This window comes from Entelurus aequoreus, linkage group LG23 (genome assembly GCF_033978785.1).
Source record: "Entelurus aequoreus isolate RoL-2023_Sb linkage group LG23, RoL_Eaeq_v1.1, whole genome shotgun sequence".
Taxonomy (NCBI): domain Eukaryota; kingdom Metazoa; phylum Chordata; class Actinopteri; order Syngnathiformes; family Syngnathidae; genus Entelurus; species Entelurus aequoreus.
This window is the reverse complement of record NC_084753.1, coordinates 44,090,649-44,114,422: the sequence shown is the minus strand read 5'-3', so window position 1 is coordinate 44,114,422 and position 23,774 is coordinate 44,090,649. Positions and strand designations below refer to the sequence as shown.

Sequence of the window (23,774 nt, the reverse complement as noted above, 5' to 3'; positions counted from 1 at the left end):
AGTGATACAACTTGGTACTTGAATTGCCCTGCAACGCTAATGATTAGCATGCTATCACAAGATGTGACTGAGGTGTGTACATGCTAAATGAGCTAGCATGTTAACGTGCTAACAGGTAAATGCTAAGGATAAGCATGCTATCACAAGATGTGACTGAGGTGTGTGTACATGCTAAATGAGCTAGCATGTTAATGTGCTAACAGGTAAATGCTAATGATTAGCATGCTATCACAAGATGTGACTGAGGTGTGTACATGCAAAATGAGCTAGCATGTTAACGTGCTAACAGGTAAATGCTAATTATTAGCACGCTATCACATGGTGTGACTGAGTTGTGTGTACATGCTAAATGAGCTAGCATGTTAATGTGCTAACAAGTAAATGCTAATGATTAGCACGCTATCACAAGGTGTGACTGAGGTGTGTACATGCTAAATGAGCTAGCATGTTAACGTGCTAACAGGTAAATGCTAATGATTAGCACGCTATCACAAGGTGTGACTGAGGTGCGTACATGCTAAATGATTTAGCATGCTAACGTGCTAACAGTGCAACAAAATGGAAGAAGAAAGATGGTTAGCATACTTTATACTGCTTTATTTTTTCTTTGTCTTGGGTGAGGGTTCAGAAGTCCACCAGGTGTGTGTAAGGCCCGTTGGTGTCCAGCTTCAGGACCTGTCTGTTCCCGTACGTGCCGTGTTTCAGCGTCACACCCGCCACTTCCTGTTGGCAGAGAGCCACGAAGGCGGTGTAGAGCCTCAGTCCGTCTTCTTTACCGATGTTGTTGTGGTACTGCATGACCCGCCCCTTGGCCTTGCCACCCAGCGTGGCCTGCGGCACCACCAGCACGCTGCCGGGCAGCTCCAGCACCGACACCATCCTGCCGGACTCGGACTCGCACAGCCGCAGGTTCAACAGCGTGGAGACTAGACCACACACACACAAAGGAGGAGTTGACACCTTCACCACCACAACAACATGACACCTTCACCACAACAACATGACACCTTCACCACAACAACATGACACCTTCACCACAACATGACACCTTCACCACAACAACATGACACGTTCGCCACAACAACACCGGACGCCGTAATGTCGCTCACCCATCTTGGGCAGGATGTCGTCTGTTGCGCCTTTGAAGAAACACACGTAGATCACCATTCCTCTTCCCACCTGCCGGTGGGAACATTTGCATTCAACACAAATTCAGGACTTATTACCACACCCCTACAGACTTATTACCACACCCCTACGGACTTATTACCACACCCCTACGGACTTATTACCACACCCCACACCCCTACAGACTTATTACCACAGCCCTACAGACTTATTACCACACCCCTACGGACTTATTACCACACCCCACACCCCTACGGACTTATTACCACAGCCCTACAGACTTATTACCACACCCCTACAGACTTATTACCACCCCTACAGACTTATTAACACACCCCTACAGACGTATTAACACACCCCTACATACTTATTACCACACCCCTACAGACTTATTACCACCCCTACAGACTTATTACCACCCCTACAGACTTATTAACACACCCCTGCAGACTTAATAACACACCCCTACAGACTTATTACCACACCCCTACAGACTTATTAACACACCCCTACAGACTTATTACCACACCCCTGCAGACTTATTACCACACCCCTACAGACTTATTAACACACCCCTACAGACTTATTACCACACTCCTGCAGACTTATTAACACACCCCTACAGACTTACTACCACACCCCTGCGGACTTATTAACACACCCCTACAGACTTATTACCACACTCCTACAGACTTACTACCACACCCCTACAGACTTATTACCACACTCCTAGACTTATTACCACACCCCTACAGACTTATTACCACACTCCTACAGACTTACTACCACACCCCTACAGACTTATTACCACACTCCTACAGACTTATTACCACACCCCTACAGACTTACTACCACACCCCTACAGACTTATTAACACACCCCTACAGACTTACTACCACACCCCTACAGACTTATTACCACACCCCTGCAGACTTATTAACACACCCCTACAGACTTATTACCACACCCCTACAGACTTATTACCACACCCCTACAGACTTATTACCACACCCCTGCAGACTTATTAACACACCCCTACGGACATGCTAACCGCATGTGTTAAGTAACCACATATTTTACTCTGAGGTGTTGACCTGTAAAATTAGCTGAAAAGCTAACATGCTAATGTTATTAGCATTGGCCCTTTTGAAAAATGGTATATTTGTTTTGGGTGGGAAAAAATGTCCCGGGAAAAATATAATTGTGGGAATTTTTATTTATTTTTTTAAAGTAGCGCACCTTGACCAGAATGTTCTGAAGCGGATACTATTTACACTAAGTAAATATTTACACTAAGCAAATATTTACACTAAGTAAATATTTAGACTAAGTAAATGTCTCTAGTAATATTTAGACTAAGTAAATATTTAGACTAAGTAAATGTCTCTAGTAATATTTAGACTAAGTAAATGTGTGTAGTAATATTTAGACTAAGTAAATGTGTGTAGTTATATTTAGACTAAGTAAATATTTAGACTAAATGTCTCTAGTAATATTTAGACTAAGTAAATATTTAGACTAAGTAAATGTGTGTAGTAATATTTAGACTACGTAAATGTGTGTAGTAATATTTAGACTAAGTAAATATTTAGACTAAATGTCTCTAGTAATATTTAGACAAAGTAAATATTTAGACTAAGTAAATGTGTGTAGTAATATTTAGACTAAGTAAATATTTAGACTAAGTAAATGTGTGTAGTAATATTTAGACTAAGTAAATATTTAGACTAAGTAAATGTGTGTAGTAATATTTAGACTAAGTAAATATTTAGACTAAATGTCTCTAGTAATATTTAGACTACGTAAATGTGTGTAGTAATATTTAGACTAAGTAAATATTTAGACTAAATGTCTCTAGTAATATTTAGACTAAGTAAATATTTAGACTAAGTAAATGTGTGTAGTAATATTTAGACTACGTAAATGTGTGTAGTAATATTTAGACTAAGTAAATATTTAGACTAAATGTCTCTAGTAATATTTAGACAAAGTAAATATTTAGACTAAGTAAATGTGTGTAGTAATATTTAGACTAAGTAAATATTTAGACTAAGTAAATGTCTCTAGTAATATTTAGACTAAGTAAATATTTAGACTAAGTAAATGTGTGTAATAATATTTAGACTAAGTAAATATTTAGACTAAGTAAATGTCTCTAGTAATATTTAGACTAAGTAAATATTTAGACTAAGTAAATGTGTGTAATAATATTTAGACTAAGTAAATATTTAGACTAAGTAAATGTCTCTAGTAATATTTAGACTAAGTAAATATTTAGACTAAGTAAATGTGTGTAGTAATATTTAGACTAAGTAAATGTGTGTAGTAATATTTAGACTAAGTAAATGTGTGTAGTAATATTTAGACTAAGTAAATATTTAGACTAAGCAAATGTCTAGTAATATTTAGACTACGTAAATGTGTGTAGTAATATTTAGACTAAGTAAATGTGTGTAGTAATATTTAGACTAAGTAAATGTCTCTAGTAATATTTAGACTAAGTAAATGTCTCTAGTAATATTTAGACTAAGTAAATGTCTAGTAATATTTAGACTAAGTAAATGTGTGTAGTAATATTTAGACTAAGTAAATGTGTGTAGTAATATTTAGACTAAGTAAATGTGTGTAGTAATATTTAGACTAAGTAAATATTTAGACTAAGTAAATGTGTGTAGTAATATTTAGACTAAGTAAATGTCTCTTGTAATATTTAGACTAAGTAAATATTTAGACTAAGTAAATGTCTCTAGTAATATTTACACTAAGTAAATGTCTCTAGTAATATTTAGACTAAGTAAATATTTAGACTAAGTAAATGTGTGTAGTAATATTTAGACTAAGTAAATGTGTGTAGTAATATTTAGACTAAGTAAATGTGTGTAGTAATATTTAGACTAAGTAAATGTCTAGTAATATTTAGACTATGTAAATGTGTGTAGTAATATTTAGACTAAGTAAATGTGTGTAGTAATATTTAGACTAAGTAAATGTGTGTAGTAATATTTAGACTAAGTAAATGTGTGTAGTAATATTTAGACTAAGTAAATGTGTGTAGTTATTTAGACTAAGTAAATGTGTGTAGTAATATTTAGACTAAGTAAATATTTAGACTATGTAAATGTGTGTAGTAATATTTAGACTAAGTAAATATTTAGACTAAGTAAATGTGTGTAGTAATATTTAGACTAAGTAAATGTGTGTAGTAATATTTAGACTAAGTAAATGTCTCTAGTAATATTTAGACTAAGTAAATATTTACACTAAGTAAATGTGTGTAGTAATATTTAGACTAAGTAAATATTTAGACTAAGTAAATGTCTAGTAATATTTAGACTATGTAAATGTGTGTAGTAATATTTAGACTAAGTAAATGTGTGTAGTAATATTTAGACTAAGTAAATGTGTGTAGTAATATTTAGACTAAGTATCAATCAATCAATCAATGTTTATTTATATAGCCCTAAATCACAAGTGTCTCAAAGGGCTGTACAAGCCACAACGACATCCTCGGTACAGAGCCCACATACGGGCAAGGAAAAACTCACCCCAGTGGGACGTCGGTGAATGACTATGAGAAACCTTGGAGAGGACCGCATATGTGGGTAACCCCCCCCCTCTAGGGGAGACCGAAAGCAACGGATGTGGAGTGGGTCTGACATAACATTGTGAAAGTCCAGTCCACAGTGGATCCAACACATCAGCGGGAGTCCAGTCCACAGCGGGGCCAACAGGAAACCATCCCGAGCGGAGACGGGTCAGCAGCGCAGAGATGTCCCCAACCGATGCACAGGCTAGTGGTCCACCCGGGGTCCCGGCTCTGGACAGCCAGCACTTCATCCATGGCCACCGGACCTATGCAACTCCCCCTCGCAAGGGACAGGGGAGAAGAGGAGAGAAGAAAAGAAACGGCAGATCAACTGGTCTAAAAAAGGGGGGGTCTATTTAAAGGCTAGATTATACAAATGAGTTTTAAGATGAGACTTAAATGCTTCTACTGAGGTAGCATCTCTAACTGTTACCGGGAGGGCATTCCAGAGTACTGGAGCCCGAATAGAAAACGCTCTATAGCCCGCAGACTTTTTTTTGGCTCTGGGAATCACTAATAAGCCGGAGTTCTTTGAACGCAGATTTCTTGCCGGGACATATGGTACAATACAATCGGCGAGATAGGCTGGAGCTAAACCGTGTAATATTTTATACGTAAGTAGTAAAACCTTAAAGTCGCATCTTAAGTGCACAGGAAGCCAGTGCAAGTGAGCCAGTATAGGCGTAATATGATCAAACTTTCTTGTTTTTGTCAAAAGCCTTGCAGCCGCATTTTGTACCAACTGTAATCTTTTAATGCTAGACATAGGGAGACCCGAAAATAATACGTTACAGTAATCGAGACGAGACGTAACGAACGCATGAATAATGATCTCAGCGTCGCTTGTGGACAAGATGGAACGAATTTTAGCGATATTACGGAGATGAAAGAAGGCCGTTTTAGTAACACTCTTAATGTGTGACTCAAACGAGAGAGTTGGGTGGAAGATAATACCCAGATTCTTTACCGAGTCTCCTTGTTTAATTGTTTGGTTGTCAAATGTTAAGGTGGTATTATTAAATAGATGTTGGTGTCTAGCAGGACCGATAATCAGCATTTCCGTTTTCTTAGCGTTGAGTTGCAAAAAGTTAGCGGACATCCATTGTTTAATTTCATTAAGACACGCCTCCAGCTGACTACAGTCCGGCGTGTTGGTCAGCTTTAGGGGCATGTAGAGTTGAGTGTCATCAGCATAACAGTGAAAGCTAACACCGTACTTGCGTAAGTAAATGTGTGTAGTAATATTTAGACTAAGTAAATGTGTGTAGTAATATTTAGACTAAGTAAATGTGTGTAGTAATATTTAGACTAAGTAAATGTGTGTAGTTATTTAGACTAAGTAAATGTGTGTAGTAATATTTAGACTAAGTAAATATTTAGACTAAGTAAATGTGTGTAGTAATATTTAGACTAAGTAAATGTGTGTAGTAATATTTAGACTAAGTAAATATTTAGACTAAGTAAATGTGTGTAGTAATATTTAGACTAAGTAAATGTCTCTTGTAATATTTAGACTAAGTAAATATTTAGACTAAGTAAATATATACACTAGTAATATTTAGACTAAGTAAATATTTAGACTAAGTAAATGTGTGTAGTGATATTTAGACTAAGTAAATATTTAGACTAAGTAAATGTCTAGTAATATTTAGACTATGTAAATGTGTGTAGTAATATTTAGACTAAGTAAATGTGTGTAGTAATATTTAGACTAAGTAAATGTGTGTAGTAATATTTAGACTAAGTAAATATTTAGACTTAAGTAAATGTGTGTAGTAATATTTAGACTAAGTAAATGTGTGTAGTTATTTAGACTAAGTAAATGTGTGTAGTAATATTTAGACTAAGTAAATATTTAGACTATGTAAATGTGTGTAGTAATATTTAGACTAAGTAAATATTTAGACTATGTAAATGTGTGTAGTAATATTTAGACTAAGTAAATATTTAGACTAAGTAAATGTGTGTAGTAATATTTAGACTAAGTAAATGTCTAGTAATATTTAGACTAAGTAAATATTTACACTAAGTAAATGTGTGTAGTAATATTTAGACTAAGTAAATATTTAGACTATGTAAATGTGTGTAGTAATATTTAGACTAAGTAAATATTTAGACTAAGTAAATGTGTGTAGTAATATTTAGACTAAGTAAATGTCTCTAGTAATATTTAGACTAAGTAAATATTTACACTAAGTAAATGTGTGTAGTAATATTTAGACTAAGTAAATGTCTAGTAATATTTAGACTATTTAAATGTGTGTAGTAATATTTAGACTAAGTAAATGTGTGTAGTAATATTTAGACTAAGTAAATGTGTGTAGTAATATTTAGACTAAGTAAATGTCTCTAGTAATATTTAGACTAAGTAAATATTTACACTAAGTAAATGTGTGTAGTAATATTTAGACTAAGTAAATGTCTAGTAATATTTAGACTATGTAAATGTGTGTAGTAATATTTAGACTAAGTAAATGTGTGTAGTAATATTCAGACTAAGTAAATGTGTGTAGTAATATTTAGACTAAGTAAATGTGTGTAGTTATTTAGACTAAGTAAATGTGTGTAGTAATATTTAGACTAAGTAAATATTTAGACTATGTAAATGTGTGTAGTAATATTTAGACTAAGTAAATATTTAGACTATGTAAATGTGTGTAGTAATATTTAGACTAAGTAAATATTTAGACTAAGTAAATGTGTGTAGTAATATTTAGACTAAGTAAATGTCTCTAGTAATATTTAGACTAAGTAAATATTTACACTAAGTAAATGTGTGTAGTAATATTTAGACTAAGTAAATATTTAGACTATGTAAATGTGTGTAGTAATATTTAGACTAAGTAAATGTCTAGTAATATTTAGACTAAGTAAATATTTACACTAAGTAAATGTGTGTAGTAATATTTAGACTAAGTAAATGTCTAGTAATATTTAGACTATGTAAATGTGTGTAGTAATATTTAGACTAAGTAAATGTGTGTAGTAATATTTAGACTAAGTAAATGTGTGTAGTAATATTTAGACTAAGTAAATGTGTGTAGTAATATTTAGACTAAGTAAATATTTAGACTAAGTAAATGTGTGTAGTAATATTTAGACTAAGTAAATGTCTAGTAATATTTAGACTATGTAAATGTGTGTAGTAATATTTAGACTAAGTAAATGTGTGTAGTAATATTTAGACTAAGTAAATGTGTGTAGTAATATTTAGACTAAGTAAATATTTAGACTAAGTAAATGTGTGTAGTAATATTTAGACTACGTAAATGTGTGTAGTAATATTTAGACTACGTAAATGTGTGTAGTAATATTTAGACTAAGTAAATGTACTAAAGTGTGTCACCTCAACCCATTCGGCGTCGCAGTGCTCCTGGGCGGCTTTGACCTGCAGGCGGGCTTGCAGGCACTGCTGGAGGACCGCGCGGGCCACAGGACCACAACTTTTGTCGCTCATGCCTCAAAACAACTGAGCCTTACTGGTTTTACAAGAGGAAGATGCTTTAGGAGAGTAAAATGTGAGCCTTAGTGGCTTTAGAAGAGTAAGAAGCGAGCCTTAGTGGCTTAATAAGAGTAAGATGCGAGCCTTAGTGGCTTAATAAGAGTAAGATGCGAGCGATAAAAGAAACTCTTGTCAAGTTATTGAGCAAAATGAAGTTATTGAGCAAAAAAGGGGAACGGTTGACTGGAAGGCGTCGCATGATTCACACTTCCGTTTACGTCATCAGCAGTTATTCAAAGCATCACAAATGCGTGAGTCATGCGCATTTTGGACATTCGCTCGCTCAAATTGTATTATTATTTTTTTAATCAACTTCAAGAAATTAACCCAAAAAGTTATGTAAGTAATTTACAACAAAACATTAAAAAAAGACGTTCGTCGGTGTTTTCCTCTTGTAGACTGCGTCTTTCTGCGCAATGTTGACGCCCTCGACCAGCCGTGTGTGAGCAGCAAGATGGCGCAGGTGACGTACGGCAGACTGAGGCGTTTACTGCAAATATACGCCAACAAATCATCGTCTTTATGCGGAGGACCGGGATTTAAACCCGATTCTGCTTTGGGAGTACACTTAATACTCCGCCAGGTAAGTCATGTGTACATTTCGCCACACACACTTCGGCTTTTGTCAAGTTAGCTGAGCGTCGTCAAGTTAGCGGTCAAACCGGAAGTGCTGCTAAGACTAGTATTATTTAATGACTGATTCAATGTTACATCAAGCATGCATTGTCGCTTTAAATTGCCTTTTCATTTCTAAAGATAAACATATAATAATGTAACCGAGGGTTGGTATATGTCGCCTGTACTGTATAAAAGTACAAAATAACAAACACTTTATTTCCTTTCTTTTTCAAAAACTCCGCTCCACCACAACGTGTCACCACTTCCGCTCCTGGCGCCTTCAAAATAAGAGCTCAAGGCCTATACTGTATAACAGCTTATAACAGGAACTTGACATCACAAAGAGGCAGGTCCATAAAAATAGGCTACAATAATAATACAAGCGAAAGTGCTACTGTTGTTCTTCATGGCAGTTGCAAAATGTTTGACTGCGTGTACAACAGCAAACGTGCTAACAGTTAGCGTGGGTCAAGTCACGTGACACAACATATGACTGAGGTGTACACCAGCAAAAAGCTAGCATGGGTCAAGTGAAAGTATATCTGTAAAATGAGCTCAAATGCTAACAGTTAGCATGCATCAAATCCAATATTTGACTGCCATTCGACTTACGTCATGTCAAGTGGCATTTCTTGTTCAATTAGAAATGTTTCCAACATAATTCCACCTTTTTGTCACAATATTTATTCTAAAAAAAAAACTTTTTTTCATATCTTTGTTTGAATCTTATAAAATGACATCATTTTGTCTTGTAATTGTTTTTCTCAAATATAAACCTTGTGACAACTTTTTCTCGCAAATTCCTTTGACTTTAATTTTTCCCTGTGAATTTTATCCCGAATATTTTCTCAAAAATGTAAATTTTTTTCCAAAATCTAAACTTTTTTTTTAAAATACATAATATATTATATTTTAATCTTGTAAAATGTAATGATTTAGTATTGTAAATGTTTTCAGAATATTTCTAAAAAAAAACGTGTATCTCACAATATTGCAATTTTTGACACAACATATGTGACTTCAATCCTGTAAGATGACATAATTTTTCTTCAAAATATTCCAAAATAATTCTTGTATAATGACAACTTTTAACACAAAATATAACTAACATTTTTCGAAACATATTTAACTTTAATTTCATCATTTCATATTTGACTTGAATTCTTAATATTCCAACATGACTCTACTTTTTTTCTCATTACTTTTTTTCTGAAATTTTTTTTTTTCACAATAAATTAGTTTTTAAAAAATTCTGAAAAAACATTTTTTTCACAAAAAATTAGTAATAAATGTTTTTTCTGAAAAAAAAGTATTTTTCACAGTAAATTAGTAATACCTTTTTTTCCTGAAAAAAAAAAGTATTTTTCACAATAAATGAGTAATACATTGTTTTCTGAAATTTTGGTTTTTTTTCACAATTTTCTCAAAAAAAATATTTTCATAATAAAGTAGTAATACATTTTTTTTTCAGAAAAAAATAGTTTTCACATAAAATAGTAAAAATAAAATTCGGGAAAAAAGTTTTTTTTTCACAAATTTGTAATAAAAACATTTCTGAAAGTTTTTTTTCACAATAAATTAGTAAAAAAAAAAATTCTGAAAAAAAGTTTTTTCACAATAAATTAGTAATAATATATGTGACTTCAATCCTGTAAGATGACATCATTTTTCTTCAAAATATTCCAAAATAATTCTTGTATAATGACAACTTTTAACTCAAAATATGACTAACATTTTTCGAAACGTTTAACTTTAATTTCATCATTTTCTTTTTCAAAATGACATTTCTTCTCAGAATATTCCTAAAAATGAGAAATGTTTTTAAAAAACAATTGACTTTTTTCACAATATTTCTGACTTTAATCATGTCAAATGGTGTAATATGTTCTTGTACATTAAAACAATAATAATTCTCAAAATATTCTGACATAATTCCTGTATAATGACAACATTTTTTGGACAACATCATTAACTTTTATTATAAAAAATAGTCATTTTTGGTAAAATATTTGACTAAGGCTGTAAAACTACATGAGTTTGAAATATTTCACTTTGATTCTGTAAAATAACAGAAACAACAAAAGGGCACTTTTCTTCTTGAACAATAACTTTTTTTTTTTTTATAAATTAGTAATAAATGTTTTTTCTGAAAAAAATATATTTTTCACAATGAATTAGTAATACATTTTTTTCCAGAAAAAAAAGGATTTTTCACAATAAATGAGTAATACATTTTTTTTCTGAAATTTTGTTTTTTTCACAATTTTCTCAAAAAAAATATTTTCATTATAAATTAGTAATACATTTTTTTTCTGAATTTTTTTTTTTTCACAATAAATTAGTAAAAAAAAAAAAATCTGGAAAAAAGTTATTTTTCACAAATTTGTAATACATCTTTTTCTGAAAAAGTTTTTTTTTCACAATAAATTAGTAATAAATGTTTTTTCTGACAAAAAATTATTTTTCACAATAAATGAGTAATATATTTTCTGGAAAAAGTTTTTTCACAATAAATTAGTAAAAAAAAAAATTATGAAAGTTTTTTTCACAATAAATTAGTAATACATTTTTTTTCTGAAAAAGTTTTTTTTTTCACAATAAATCAGTAAAAAAAAAATTCTGAAAGTTTTTTCCACAACAAATTAGTAATAAATTTTTTCTGAAGAAAAAGTGTTTTTCACAATAAATTGTTAAAAAAAAATTCTGAAAAAACGTTTTTTTCACAATAAATTAGTATTAAATGTTTTTTCTGAAAAAAAAGTATTTTTCTCAATAAATTAGTAATAAATTTTTTTCCTGAAAAAAAAGTATTTTTCACAATAAATGAATAATACATTTTTTTCTGAAATTTTGGGTTTTTTAACAATTTTCTCAAAAAAAAATATTTTCATAATAAATTTGTAATACATTTTTTTTCAGAAAAAAATAGTTTTCACAATAAATTAGTAAAAATTAAATTCGGGAAAAAAGTTTTTTTTCACAAATTTGTAATAAGAAAATTTCTGAAAGTATTTTTTTCACAATAAATTAGTAAAAAAAAAAATCTGAAAAAAAGTTTTTTTCACAATAAATTAGTAATTTTTTTTCTGAAAAAAAAGTTATTTTCACAATAAATTAGTAATAAATTGTTTTCTGAAAAAAGTTTTTTACACAATAAATTAGTAATACCTTTTGTGAAAAAAGTTTTTTTCACGATAAATTAGTAAAAAAAAAAATTCAGAAAAAGTTTATTCCACAATAAATTAGTATTACATTTTTTTCTGAAAAAAAAGTTTTTTCACAATAAATTAGTAATAAATGTTTTTTCTGGAAAAAAAAGTTTTTTTCCCAATAAATTAGTAACACATTCTTTTTCTGAAAAAAGTTTTTTCACAATAAATTAGTAATAAATTGTTTTCTGAAAAAAGTTTTTTACACAATAAATTAGTAATACATTTTCTGCAAAAAGTTTTTTTCACAATAAATTAGTAAAAAAAAATATTTCAGAAAGTTTTTTTCACAATAAATTAGTATTAAATTTTTTTCTGAAAAAAAAGTTTTTTCACAATAAATTAGTAAAAAGAAAATTCTGAAAAAAAGTTTTTTTCACAATAAATTAGTAATAAATGTTTTTTCTGGAAAAAAAAAGTTTTTTCACAATAAATTAGTAATACATTTTTTTCTGAAAAAAAGTCTTTTTCACAATAAATTAGTAATACATTCTTTTTCTGAAAAAAAAGTTTTTTTCACAATAAATTAGTAATGTTTTGTCTGAAAAAAAAGTATTTCTCACAATAAATTAGTAATACATTTTTTCTGAAAAAAAAGTATTTTTCAGAATAAATGAGACTTGAATGTTGTAAAAGTGCAGTTGAAAGAAATAATATTCCATCAAACTCATAGATTGTAAACAATCAGCGCTTTGAGAGAATGAACCCAACAATGGAAGCGGTGGCCCGTCTCTCATTCTTTTGTCCACCGAGGCTGCTTCGCCTCGGCAGGAAGTGAAACTGAAAGTTAACCTGACGTGGTTTTGCCCTTCAGAGGTCGGTGGACCTCCAGGAGCGGCAGAAGCAGCAGATGGCCCGTGGTCTCCCCAAGCAGAAGCCCATCAGCGGGGTCAAGCAGGTCCTGGTGGTGGCTTCGGGCAAAGGGGGCGTGGGCAAGTCCACCACAGCAGGTAGGTCGCCGCCCCCTAGTTGTCAGCCGCTGTGGGCTCCTAACCTGCTCCATTGTTGTCGGGTGTGCTGTCGGCTGTATGGCTGTGGGCTCCTAACCTGCTCCATTGTTCCTGTGCAGTCAACCTGGCGCTGGCCCTGATGGCCAATGATCCGGTAAGACCCCCTTGGTACCAGGTACCGGGTACCGCCTTCTCCTTTTTCACTGCGCCTTCCTGCCAGGCCAAGACCGTGGGTCTGCTGGACGCTGACGTGTACGGACCCTCCATACCCAAACTCATGCACCTGAAGGGGAACCCGGAGCTCACCAGCAGTGAGTACACTCAAACTACTACATACTTACTACTTGTCTACTACATGGGTACTACATGACGTGTACGGACCCTCCATACCCAAACTCATGCACCTGAAGGGGAACCCGGAGCTCACCAGCAGTGAGTACACTCAAACAACTACACATGTACTATATGGGTACTATATGGGTACTACATGACGTGTACGGACCCTCCATACCCAAACTCATGCACCTGAAGGGCAACCCAGGGCTAACCTGCAGTGAGTACACTCAAACTACTACATGGGTACTACATAGGTACTACGTGAAGTGTACGGCCCCTCCATCCCCAAACTGCGCATTTAACTGCACTTACCTTGCACTTTTAACCTGTGCACTTAATCGGTGTACCTAATTGCACTTAAATTGTGCACGTAGTAAGGGCACTTTTTTGCACACTCAACTTGTGCACTTAAAGTATGCACTTAATCGAATTGCACATTCAAAAAGTGCACTTATTTTGCGCACTTGACATGTACATCTAATGTGTGTACTTTAGTGCACTTATTAGTAAGTGCACTTCATTATTACACTCAACAAGTGCACATGCTGTGTACTTAATTACACCTCAATTATGCATGAATGAAGTGCACACATGTTGCACACTTAACACAAGCAGTTCATTCTTGACCAAAGGTGCACTTAAATTGTGCACTTTCTGCGCTTAGTTTGTGCACTTAACTTGTACATTCAATGTGTGCGTTTAACTGCACTTACCTTGCACTTGTAACCCGTGCACTTAATCGTTGTACTTAATTGCACTTAAATTGTGCATGTAGTAAGGGCACTTTTTTTGCACACTTGTGTGTAGTATGTACTTAATTGCATTTCACATTCAATAAGTGCACTTATTTTGCGCACTTAGCATGTACATCTAACGTGTGTATGTTGGTGCACGTTGTAAGTGCACTTAACGTGTGCACTTAAAGTATGTACAAGTTAAGTGTACAAAAAGTGCTCTCTCTATGTGCACAATTTAGGTGCACTTAAGTACACCAATGAAGTGCTCTTAAAGTATGTACTTAGTTACATTTTAATTGTACATTCAATACTTAATTGGTGCACTTAAGTGCACCTAAATTGTGCACATAGTAAGGGCACTTTTTTTGCACAATTAACTTGTGCACTTAAAGTATGTACAAGTTAAGTGTACAAAAGTGTTCTCACTATATGCACAATTTAGGTGCACTTAAGTACACCAATTAAGTGCACTTAATGTATGTACTTAGTTACATGTAATTGTACATGTAATACGTTCACTTAATTGGTGTACTTAAGTGCACTTAAATTGGGCACGTATTAAGGGCACATTTTTGCACACTTAACTTGTGCACGTATTAAGGGCACATTTTTGCACACTTACCTTGCACTTGTAACCTGTGCACTTAATCGTTGTACTTAATTGCACTTAAATTGTGCACCTAGTAAGGGCACTTTTTTTGCACACTTGTGTGTAGTATGTACTTAATTGCATTTCACATTCAATAAGTGCACTCATTTTGCGCACTTAGCATGTACATCTAGCGTGTGTACTTTGGTGCACGTCGTAAGTGCACTTAACTTGTGCACCTAAAGTATGTACAAGTTAAGTGTACAAAAAGTGCTCTCTCTATGTGCACAATTTAGGTGCACTTAAGTACACCAATGAAGTGCTCTTAAAGTATGTACTTGGTTACATTTTAATTGTACATTCAATACTTAATTGGTGCACTTAAGTCCACCTAAATTGTGCACGTAGTAAGGGCCCTTTTTTTGCACAATTAACTTGTGCACTTAAAGTATGTACAAGTTAAGTGTACAAAAAAGTGCTCTCACTATATGCACAATTTAGGTGCACTTAAGTACACCAGTTAAGTGCACTTAATGTATGTACTTAGTTACATGTAATTGTACATGTAATAAGTTCACTTAATTGGTGTACTTAAGTGCACTTAAATTGTGCACGTATTAAGGGCACATTTTTGCACACTTAACTTGTGCACGTATTAAGGGCATATTTTTGCACACTTACCTTGCACTTGTAACCCGTGCACTTAATCGTTGTACTTAATTGCATTTAAATTGTGCACGTAGTAAGGGCCCTTTTTTTGCACACTTGTGTGTAGTATGTACTTAATTGAATTTCACATTCAATAAGTGCACTTATTTTGCGCACTTAGCATGTACATCTAACGTGTGTACTTTGGTGCACGTCGTAAGTGCACTTAACTTGTACACCTAAAGTATGTACAACATAAGTGTACAAAAAGTGCTCTCTATGTGCACAATTTAGGTGCACTTAAGTACACCAATTAAGTGCTCTTAAAGTGTACTTAGTTACATTTTAATTGTACATTCAATACTTAATTGGTGCACTTAAGTGCACCTAAATTGTGCACATAGTGAGGGCACTTTTTTTGCGCAATTAACTTGTGCACTTAAAGTATGTACAAGTTAAGTGTACAAAAAAGTGTTCTCACTATATGCACAATTTAGGTGCACTTAAGTACACCAATTAAGTGCACTTAATGTATGTACTTAGTTACATGTAATTGTACATGTAATAAGTTCACTTAATTGGTGTACTTAAGTGCACTTAAATTTGGCACGTATTAAGGGCACATTTTTGCACACTTAACTTGTGCACGTATTAAGGGCACATTTTTGCACACTTAACTTGTGCTCTTAGCATGTACATCTAACGTGTGTACTTTGGTGCACGTCGTAAGTGCACTTAACTTGTGCACTTAACTTGTGCACCTAAACATAAGTGTACAAAAAGTGCTCTCTCTATGTGCACAATTTAGGTGCACTTAAGTACACAAATTAAGTGCTCTTAAAGTATGTACTTAGTTACATTTTAATTGTACATTCAATACTTAATTGGTGCACTTAAGTGCACCTAAATTGTGCACGTAGTAAGGGCACTTTTTTTGCGCAATTAACTTGTGCACTTAAAGTATGTACAAGTTAAGTGTACAAAAAAGTGCTCTCACTATATGCACAATTTAGGTGCACTTAAGTACACCAATTAAAAGCACTTAATGTATGTACTTAGTTACATGTAATTGTACATGTAGTAAGTTCACTTAATTGGTGTACTTAAGTGCACTTAAATTGGGCACGTATTAAGGGCACATTTTTGCACACTTAACTTGTGCTCTTAGCATGTACATCTAACGTGTGTACTTTGGTGCACGTCGTAAGTGCACTTAACTTGTGCACCTAAAGTATGTACAACATAAGTGTACAAAAAGTGCTCTCTCTATGTGCACAATTTAGGTGCACTTAAGTACACCAATTAAGTGCTCTTAAAGTATGTACTTAGTTACATTTTAATTGTACATTCAATACTTAATTGGTGCACTTAAGTGCACCTAAATTGTGCACGTAGTAAGGGCCCTTTTTTTGCACAGTTAACTTGTGCACTTAAAGTATGTACAAGTTAAGTGTACAAAAAAGTGCTCTCACTATATGCACAATTTAGGTGCACTTAAGTACACCAATTAAGTGCACTTAATGTATGTACTTAGTTACATGTAATTGTACATGTAATAAGTTCACTTAATTGGTGTACTTAAGTGCACTTAAATTTGGCACGTATTAAGGGCACATTTTTGCACCCTTAACTTGTGCACGTATTAAGGGCACATTTTTGCACACTTAACTTGTGCTCTTAGCATGTACATCTAACGTGTGTACTTTGGTGCACGTCGTAAGTGCACTTACTTGTGCTGTTACCTTGTCGTGGTGGGGAATTTAGCGTGTCTCTGTGACCCGGATAGCTATACCGACGGGGGCTCTGCCCCCCAGCAGGTTCAACCAGGTATTGTCGGCCAACAACCCCACCCCGTAAAAAGACACTACCGTTACGGAAACCTCTAGGAACTATACTACTATGGACCTCTCAGTAGACTCAAGCCAACCTATTGGCAGTATGACCGCCCCTGGTGAAAGCCTTCAACAGGAAGTCAGGAGCGCGATAGGTAGCCTACTGGGACCCAAAACTACAATCCGCCTGGGTGCATGGAATGTCCACACCATGTTGGACACACCCAAAAGAGCTCAGGTCAAGATGCAGGTTGGACATCCTGGGAATAAGTGAATGCCGATGGACCAGCTCTGGACGCCGGGTGATGAGCGACGGCACAGTTATCCCTGCACTCTGGGAACTCCGTGGCCCTCATAGTCTCAAAGGAGAAGGTCAACACCTTGCTGGACTGAGAACCCCTCGGCCACAGGCTGATCAGAGCCCGCTTCAACTCCATGCACTGCAAGCTCACCATCATTCAGTGCTATGCACCAACCAATGAAGAACACGAGGAGGAAAAAGACCAGTGGTATGAGCAGACCGTCTCTAAAGTCCCCCAGCATGACATGCTAGTCATCATGGGTGGCATCAACGCCAAGGTGGGAGCTGATAACACAGACTGTGAGAGAGCTATGGGGAAGCACGGGCGCGGTGTGATGAACGACAATGGCGAGCGTCTTGTTGACTTCTGCATGACCAACAACTACGTCATCGGTGGTGCCATCTTTCCGCACAAAACAATCCATAAACTCACATGGAAGTCACCTGACGGTTCCACCACCAACCAGATTGATCACATCTTGATCAATGGAAAGTGGCGCAGGTCTCTCCAAGACGTTCGAGTTTATCGTGGAGCCGATGTCAACATTACCTTCTAACAGCCATCATCGAGCTGAAACTAAGGAAAGTCAACGTATGAAACATCTTGATGTAGCCAAACTAAGATGGCTCAAGACCAACAAAGAGTTCTGCCTGGAACTGAAGAACCGCTTCAGTGCTCTCGCCAAACCTGCGGACGAAGACTCAGACACCCAAGGCAAGTGTGAGAACATCAAAAAGTCTTACGTAGGGGCAGCCACCAAAGTCTTGGGCTATAGAAAGAGGGAACAAAGAATGGTTAACACCTGGCACCTGGCCAAGAACTGAAGAAAGAAAACAGCTGAAAGCCAAACTGCTTAGCACAAAAGCGCACAGGCTCCATGAGCAGGTCCAGAAAGCCTAGAAGGAAAAGGACAAAGAGGTAAAGAAGAGTGCAAGGAGTGACAAAGGGGCCTTTGTTGAGGATCTAGCAGAGAAAGCTGAGTGTGCAGCTGCACGGGGTGACTTGAGTACGATTTACAAGATCACAAAGCAAGACAGGCAAGTACACCAGCCAGCCGGCCCCTGTCTAAGATAAACAGGGCAACATCCTCACCACTGAGAGTGACCAGATCTTGAGATGGGTCGAGCATTTTTGTGAGGTACTCAACTGCCCGGAGCCAGATGATCCTGCCAACCCTTCACCAGCAGAAAGTCTCCTTGACATCGAGACCACCCCCGTAAGTAAGGAAGAGGTCAAACTTGCCATCAAAGCCTTGAAGAATGGGAAAGCCGCCGACATAGACTCTGTCTATGCAGAGATGCTGAACGCTGACCTTAACACCTCCGTCCGGCAATGTGCTTACTAAAGTCATCTGGGAGAAGGAAGTAACACCTCAAGACTGGGACAAGGGACTGATTGTCAAACACCCCAAGAAAGGAAACCTCCAAAACTGTGACAACTGGAGGGGGGTGACTTGAGTACGATTTACAAGATCACAAAGCAAGACAGGCAAGTACACCAGCCAGCCGGCCCCTGTCAAAGATAAACAGAGCAACATCCTCACCACTGAGAGTGACCAGATCTTGAGATGGGTCGAGCATTTCCGTGAGATACTCAACTGCCCGGAGCTAGATGATCCTGCCAACCCTTCACCAGCAGAAAGTCTCCTTGACATCGAGACCACCCCCCCAAGTAAGGAAGAGGTCAAACTTGCCATCAAAGCCTTGAAGAATGGGAAAGCCGCCGGCATAGACTCTGTCTATGCAGAGATGCTGAACGCTGACCTTAACACCTCCGTCCGGCAATGTGCTTACTAAAGACATCTGGGAGAAGGAAGTAACACCTCAAGACTGGGACAAGGGACTGATTGTCAAACACCCCAAGAAAGGAAACCTCCAAAACTGTGACAACTGGCGGGTCATCACGCTGCTATCAGTACCATCTAAGGTCTTCTGCAGGATTTTACTCGGCAGAATGGATTCCACTATTGATCAGAAGCTCCGGCAGGAACAAGCAGGGTTCAGGAGAGGAAGGGGCTGCATAGACCAGATCTTTGCTCTGAGGAACATTGTCGAGCAGTGTGTAGAATGGAACACTCCTCTGCACATCAACTTCATCGACTTTCGCAAAGCCTTTGACCGCCTCCATCGTGACACCCTATGGAAGATTGTTGGGGTCTATGGAGTTCCTCCAAAACTGCTCACTCTCAGAGGGATGTTCTACCGTCACTTTGAATGCAGCGTCATCGTTAATGGTGAGCCATCTACACGGTTCACTGTGGAGTCTGGTGTGCGGCAAGGGTGTACTATTTCCCCCATTCTCTTCCTGGTTGCCATAGACCTGGTCATGCGGAGTACAACTGACAGACCCAGGGGTGTCCAGTGGACTTTGGTCTCCCAACTTCCTGATTGCCATAGACCGGGTCATGCGGAGTACAACTGACAGACCCAGGGGTGTCCAGTGGACTTTGGTCTCCCAACTTCCTGATTGCCATAGACCGGGTCATGCGGAATACAACTGACAGACCCAGGGGTGTCCAGTGGACTTTGGTCTCCCAACTTGAAGATCTAGATTTTGCTGATGGTCTTGCTGTCCTTGCACCAAAGTACATCCATCTGCAGGAGAAAACTGACAGACTGAACACATTCGCCCCCACTTTTTTGCACACTTAACTTGTGCACTTAAAGTATGTACTCAATTGAATTGCACATTCAACAAGTGCACTTACTTTGCACACTTAGCATGTACATCTAACGTCATAAATGCACTTAACTTGTGAACGTAACAGCTGTCCTGAAGTGCATGCACTTAATGTTTGTACTTAAGTGCACTTAACGCGTGCTTCTCTGGTGTGGTGGCAGGCAATCGGATGCTGCCGCTGACCAACTACGGAGTCCCCTGGTGAGTGGTGTGCCAGCGACACCTGGCTGCTGGTGACGGAGGCTAACGTGTCCTCCTCAGCATGTCCATGGGCTTCCTGGTGGAGGACGGGGCCCCCATCGTGTGGCGGGGCCTCATGGTGATGTCGGCCATGGATCGGCTCCTCAGACAGGTGGAGTGGGGCTCGCTGGACTACCTGGTCATCGACATGCCGCCTGGGACGGGCGACGTCCAGCTGTCCATCTCCCAGAACGTGCCGGTAGCAGGTGAGCCGGGGACTTTTGGGGCGGGGGGCGGGGCCTCGTGACTGTCCAGGTGTCCCCGTGTGCAGGTGCGGTCATCGTGTCCACACCGCAGGACATCGCCCTGCTGGACGCTCGCAGAGGAGCCGAGATGTTCAAGAAGGTCCACGTCCCGGTAGAAGAAGCTTTTTTTGGCCGCCTTCTTGTGGTCTAAGGTTCTGCGCCTGGGTCTTTCTTGTGGTTCTAAGGTTCTGCGCCTGGGTCTTTCTTGTGGTTCTAAGGTTCTGGGCCTGGTGCAGAACATGAGCGTCTTCACGTGTCCCAAGTGTGACCATCAGACTCACATCTTTGGAGCCGACGGCGCTCGGCAGCTAGCCGACACGCTGGGAGTCCAACTCTTAGGTGAAGTCATATTTATATAGCACTTTTCTCTAGTCACTCAAACTCTTAGGTGAAGTGATATTTATATAGCACTTTTCTCTAGTCACTCCAACTCTTAGGTGAAGTCATATTTATATAGCACTTTTCTCTAGTCACTCCAACTCTTAGGTGAAGTGATATTTATATAGCACTTTTCTCTAGTCACTCAACCTCTTAGGTGAAGTGATATTTATATAGCACTTTTCTCTAGTCACTCAAACTCTTAGGTGAAGGGATATTTATATAGCACTTTTCTCTAGTCACTCAAACTCTTAGGTGACCACCTTTCAACTTGTCTACTTCACCCTTGTGCACTCAAAGTGTGCACTCAGCTGCACTTTAATTGCACACCGAGTAAGCACACTTAACCTCGGCACTTAACATGTACACTGTGTGTTTTTAAGTGCACTTTTTTTTAGGTAAGTGCAGTTGACATGTGCACTCATTTTTTGCACAGAACAAGTACACTTATTGTGTGTATCTAAGTGCACTTTCATAGACACCAGTGTGCACTTAGCTGCACTTTAATTGTACACAGAGTAAGCGAACTTAACATGTACACTGTGTCTTTAAGTACACTTTTTTTTAGGTAAGTGCAGTTGACATGTGCACTCATTTTGTGCACATAACAAGTACAATTACTGTGTGTAGCTAAGTGCACTTACATAGACAGGCGTTTTCTTTGCACCCGTGTGCACTTAGCCGCACTTTAATTGTACACCGAGTAAGCGCACTTAACATGTACACTGTGTTTTTAAGTGCACTTTTTCAGGTATGTGCACTTGACATGTGCACTCATTTTGTGCACGGAACAAGTACACTTACTGTGTGTAGCTAAGTGCACTTTTATAGACATGCACTTTCTTTGCACCCGTGTGCACTTTGCTGCACTTTAATTGTACACCGTGTAAGCACACTTAACCTCTGCACTTAACATGTACACTGTGTTTTTAAGTGCACTTTTTTAAGGTAAGTGCAGTTGTCATGTGCACTCATTTGGTGCACGGAACAAGTACACTTACTGTGTGTAGCTAAGTGCACTTTCATAGACACGCTTTCTTTGCACCCGTGTGCACTCAGCTGCACTTTAATTATACACAGAGTAAGCGCACTTAATCTCTACACTTAACATGTACACTGTGTTTTTAAGTGCTTTTTTTAGGTAAGTGCACTTGACATGTGCACGGAACAAGTACACTTACTGTGTGTAGCTAAGTGCACTTTAACAGACACGCACTTTCTCTGCACACGTGTGCACTTAGCTACACTTTAATTGTACACTGAGTCAGCGCACTAGACATGTACACTGACTGTTTTTAAGTGCCCTTAATTTTGAGGTTAGTGCACTTAGTATGTGCACTTGACATGTGCACCCACTGTGTGTACTTTGGTGCACTCATTTTGTGCACGGAGCAAGTACGCTTACTGTGTGTAGCTGAGTGCACTTGAATTGTGCTCAAATGAAAATGTTTTCTGACAAACTAATGTTGGTATTTCCGAGGTCTCAGGCGACATTCCACTTCATATGAACATCCGGGAGACGTCAGACCGAGGACAGCCGGTGGTGGTCTCGTCCCCCAGCAGCCCCGAGGTCCTCCCCGACTCTGCCAGGTGGGGGCGTGCGTGCGTGCTAATGCGTGCGTGTGTTCCGCAGGCGGCGGCGTACCGGAAGGTGGCGGCTGCTGTGGTCCAAAGACTGGAGGAGTTGCACACCTGACAGGACCAGACCACGTTGGGAGAGGGTGCAGTTATTTAGGCGACCAGCAGAGGGAGCCAGTGGCTTTACACATATCAGTGTTGTCCCCATACCAATATTTTGGTACCGGTACCAAAAGGTTTTTGGTACTTTTCTAAGTATTCTATTTGTGATGTCTTTTATTTCATTAAATTGAAAAATGTGATTGTCCAACTATTTTGTCCAAAGTGGCGTCATAAATAAATGTACAAATATTCATTTTATCACTTCAAACAATTATACACCTATTTAATAATACCACCTTAACATGTGACAACCAAACAATTATACACCTATTTAATAATACCACCTTAACATTTGACAACCCAACAATTATACACCTATTTAATAATACCACCTTAACATGTGACAACCAAACATTATACACCTATTTAATAATACCACCTTAACATGTGACAACAAACAATTATTCACCTATTTAATAATACCACCTTAACATCTGACAACCAAACAATTATACATCTATTTAATAATACCACCTTAACATTTGACAACCAAACAATTATACACCTATTTAATAATACCACCTTAACATTTGACAACCAAACAATTACACACCTATTTAATAATACCACCTTAACATCTGACAACCAAACAATTATACACCTATTTAATAATACCACCTTAACATCTGACAACCAAACAATTATACATCTATTTAATAATAACACCTTAACATTTGACAACCAAACAATTATACACCTATTTAATAATACCACCTTAACATTTGACAACAAAACAATTATACACCTATTTAATAATACCACCTTAACATGTGACAACCAAACAATTATACACCTATTTAATAATACCACCTTAACACGTGACAACCAAACAATTACACACCTATTTAATAATACCACCTTAACATTTGACAACCAAACAATTATACACCTATTTAATAATACCACCTTAACATTTGACAACCAAACAATTATACACCTATTTAATAATACCACCTTAACATGTGACAACCAAACAATTACACACCTATTTAATAATACCACCTTAACATTTGACAACCAAACAATTATACACCTATTTAATAATACCACCTTAA

General features: G+C 36.9%; 2 protein-coding genes across 3 annotated transcripts; one reads left to right on the top strand and one right to left on the bottom strand.

Annotated features, from left to right (window-relative positions):
• Nucleotides 1-590: 590 nt before the first annotated feature.
• On the bottom strand, nt 591-8,439 carry dtd2 (D-aminoacyl-tRNA deacylase 2). The gene is made up of 3 exons (XM_062033976.1): nt 8,061-8,439; nt 1,110-1,179; nt 591-926 (listed from the first exon to the last, which is right to left on the bottom strand). Exons 1-3 carry the CDS (start codon nt 8,169-8,171, stop codon nt 625-627), a joined length of 483 nt encoding a protein of 160 aa, XP_061889960.1. The 5' UTR covers nt 8,172-8,439; the 3' UTR covers nt 591-624.
• On the top strand, nt 8,183-22,862 carry nubpl (nucleotide binding protein-like). Of its 2 annotated transcripts, XM_062033971.1 has the most exons (11): nt 8,183-8,467; nt 8,615-8,799; nt 12,858-12,993; nt 13,113-13,147; nt 13,214-13,304; nt 20,278-20,317; nt 20,378-20,562; nt 20,628-20,713; nt 20,820-20,940; nt 22,467-22,549; nt 22,613-22,862. In XM_062033971.1, the coding sequence occupies exons 1-11, from the start codon at nt 8,464-8,466 to the stop codon at nt 22,673-22,675; spliced, it is 1,029 nt and encodes a 342-aa protein (XP_061889955.1). In that variant the 5' UTR covers nt 8,183-8,463; the 3' UTR covers nt 22,676-22,862. The 2 variants fall into 2 exon arrangements, with proteins under 2 accessions (XP_061889955.1, XP_061889956.1); XM_062033972.1 differs by lacking the exons at nt 8,183-8,467; nt 8,615-8,799; nt 12,858-12,993; nt 13,113-13,147; nt 13,214-13,304 and adding an exon at nt 13,367-13,425.
• Nucleotides 22,863-23,774: the final 912 nt, after the last annotated feature.

What these genes read in the sequence shown, in the direction of transcription:
- dtd2 (XM_062033976.1), bottom strand. Translation starts at nt 8,171, where the DNA reads ATGAGCGACAAAAGTTGTGGTCCTGTGGCCCGCGCGGTCCTCCAGCAG. An exon ending in GCGACGCCGAATGGGTTGAG is followed by an intron (nt 1,180 to 8,060) that starts GTGACACACTTT and finishes TCCCACCGGCAG; the next exon opens with GTGGGAAGAGGAATGGTGAT. An exon ending in CGACATCCTGCCCAAGATGG is followed by an intron (nt 927 to 1,109) that starts GTGAGCGACATT and finishes TGTGTGGTCTAG; the next exon opens with TCTCCACGCTGTTGAACCTG.
- nubpl (XM_062033971.1), top strand. An exon ending in GGGCAAGTCCACCACAGCAG is followed by an intron (nt 12,994 to 13,112) that starts GTAGGTCGCCGC and finishes GTTCCTGTGCAG; the next exon opens with TCAACCTGGCGCTGGCCCTG. An exon ending in TCAAGAAGGTCCACGTCCCG is followed by an intron (nt 20,714 to 20,819) that starts GTAGAAGAAGCT and finishes TGTGGTTCTAAG; the next exon opens with GTTCTGGGCCTGGTGCAGAA.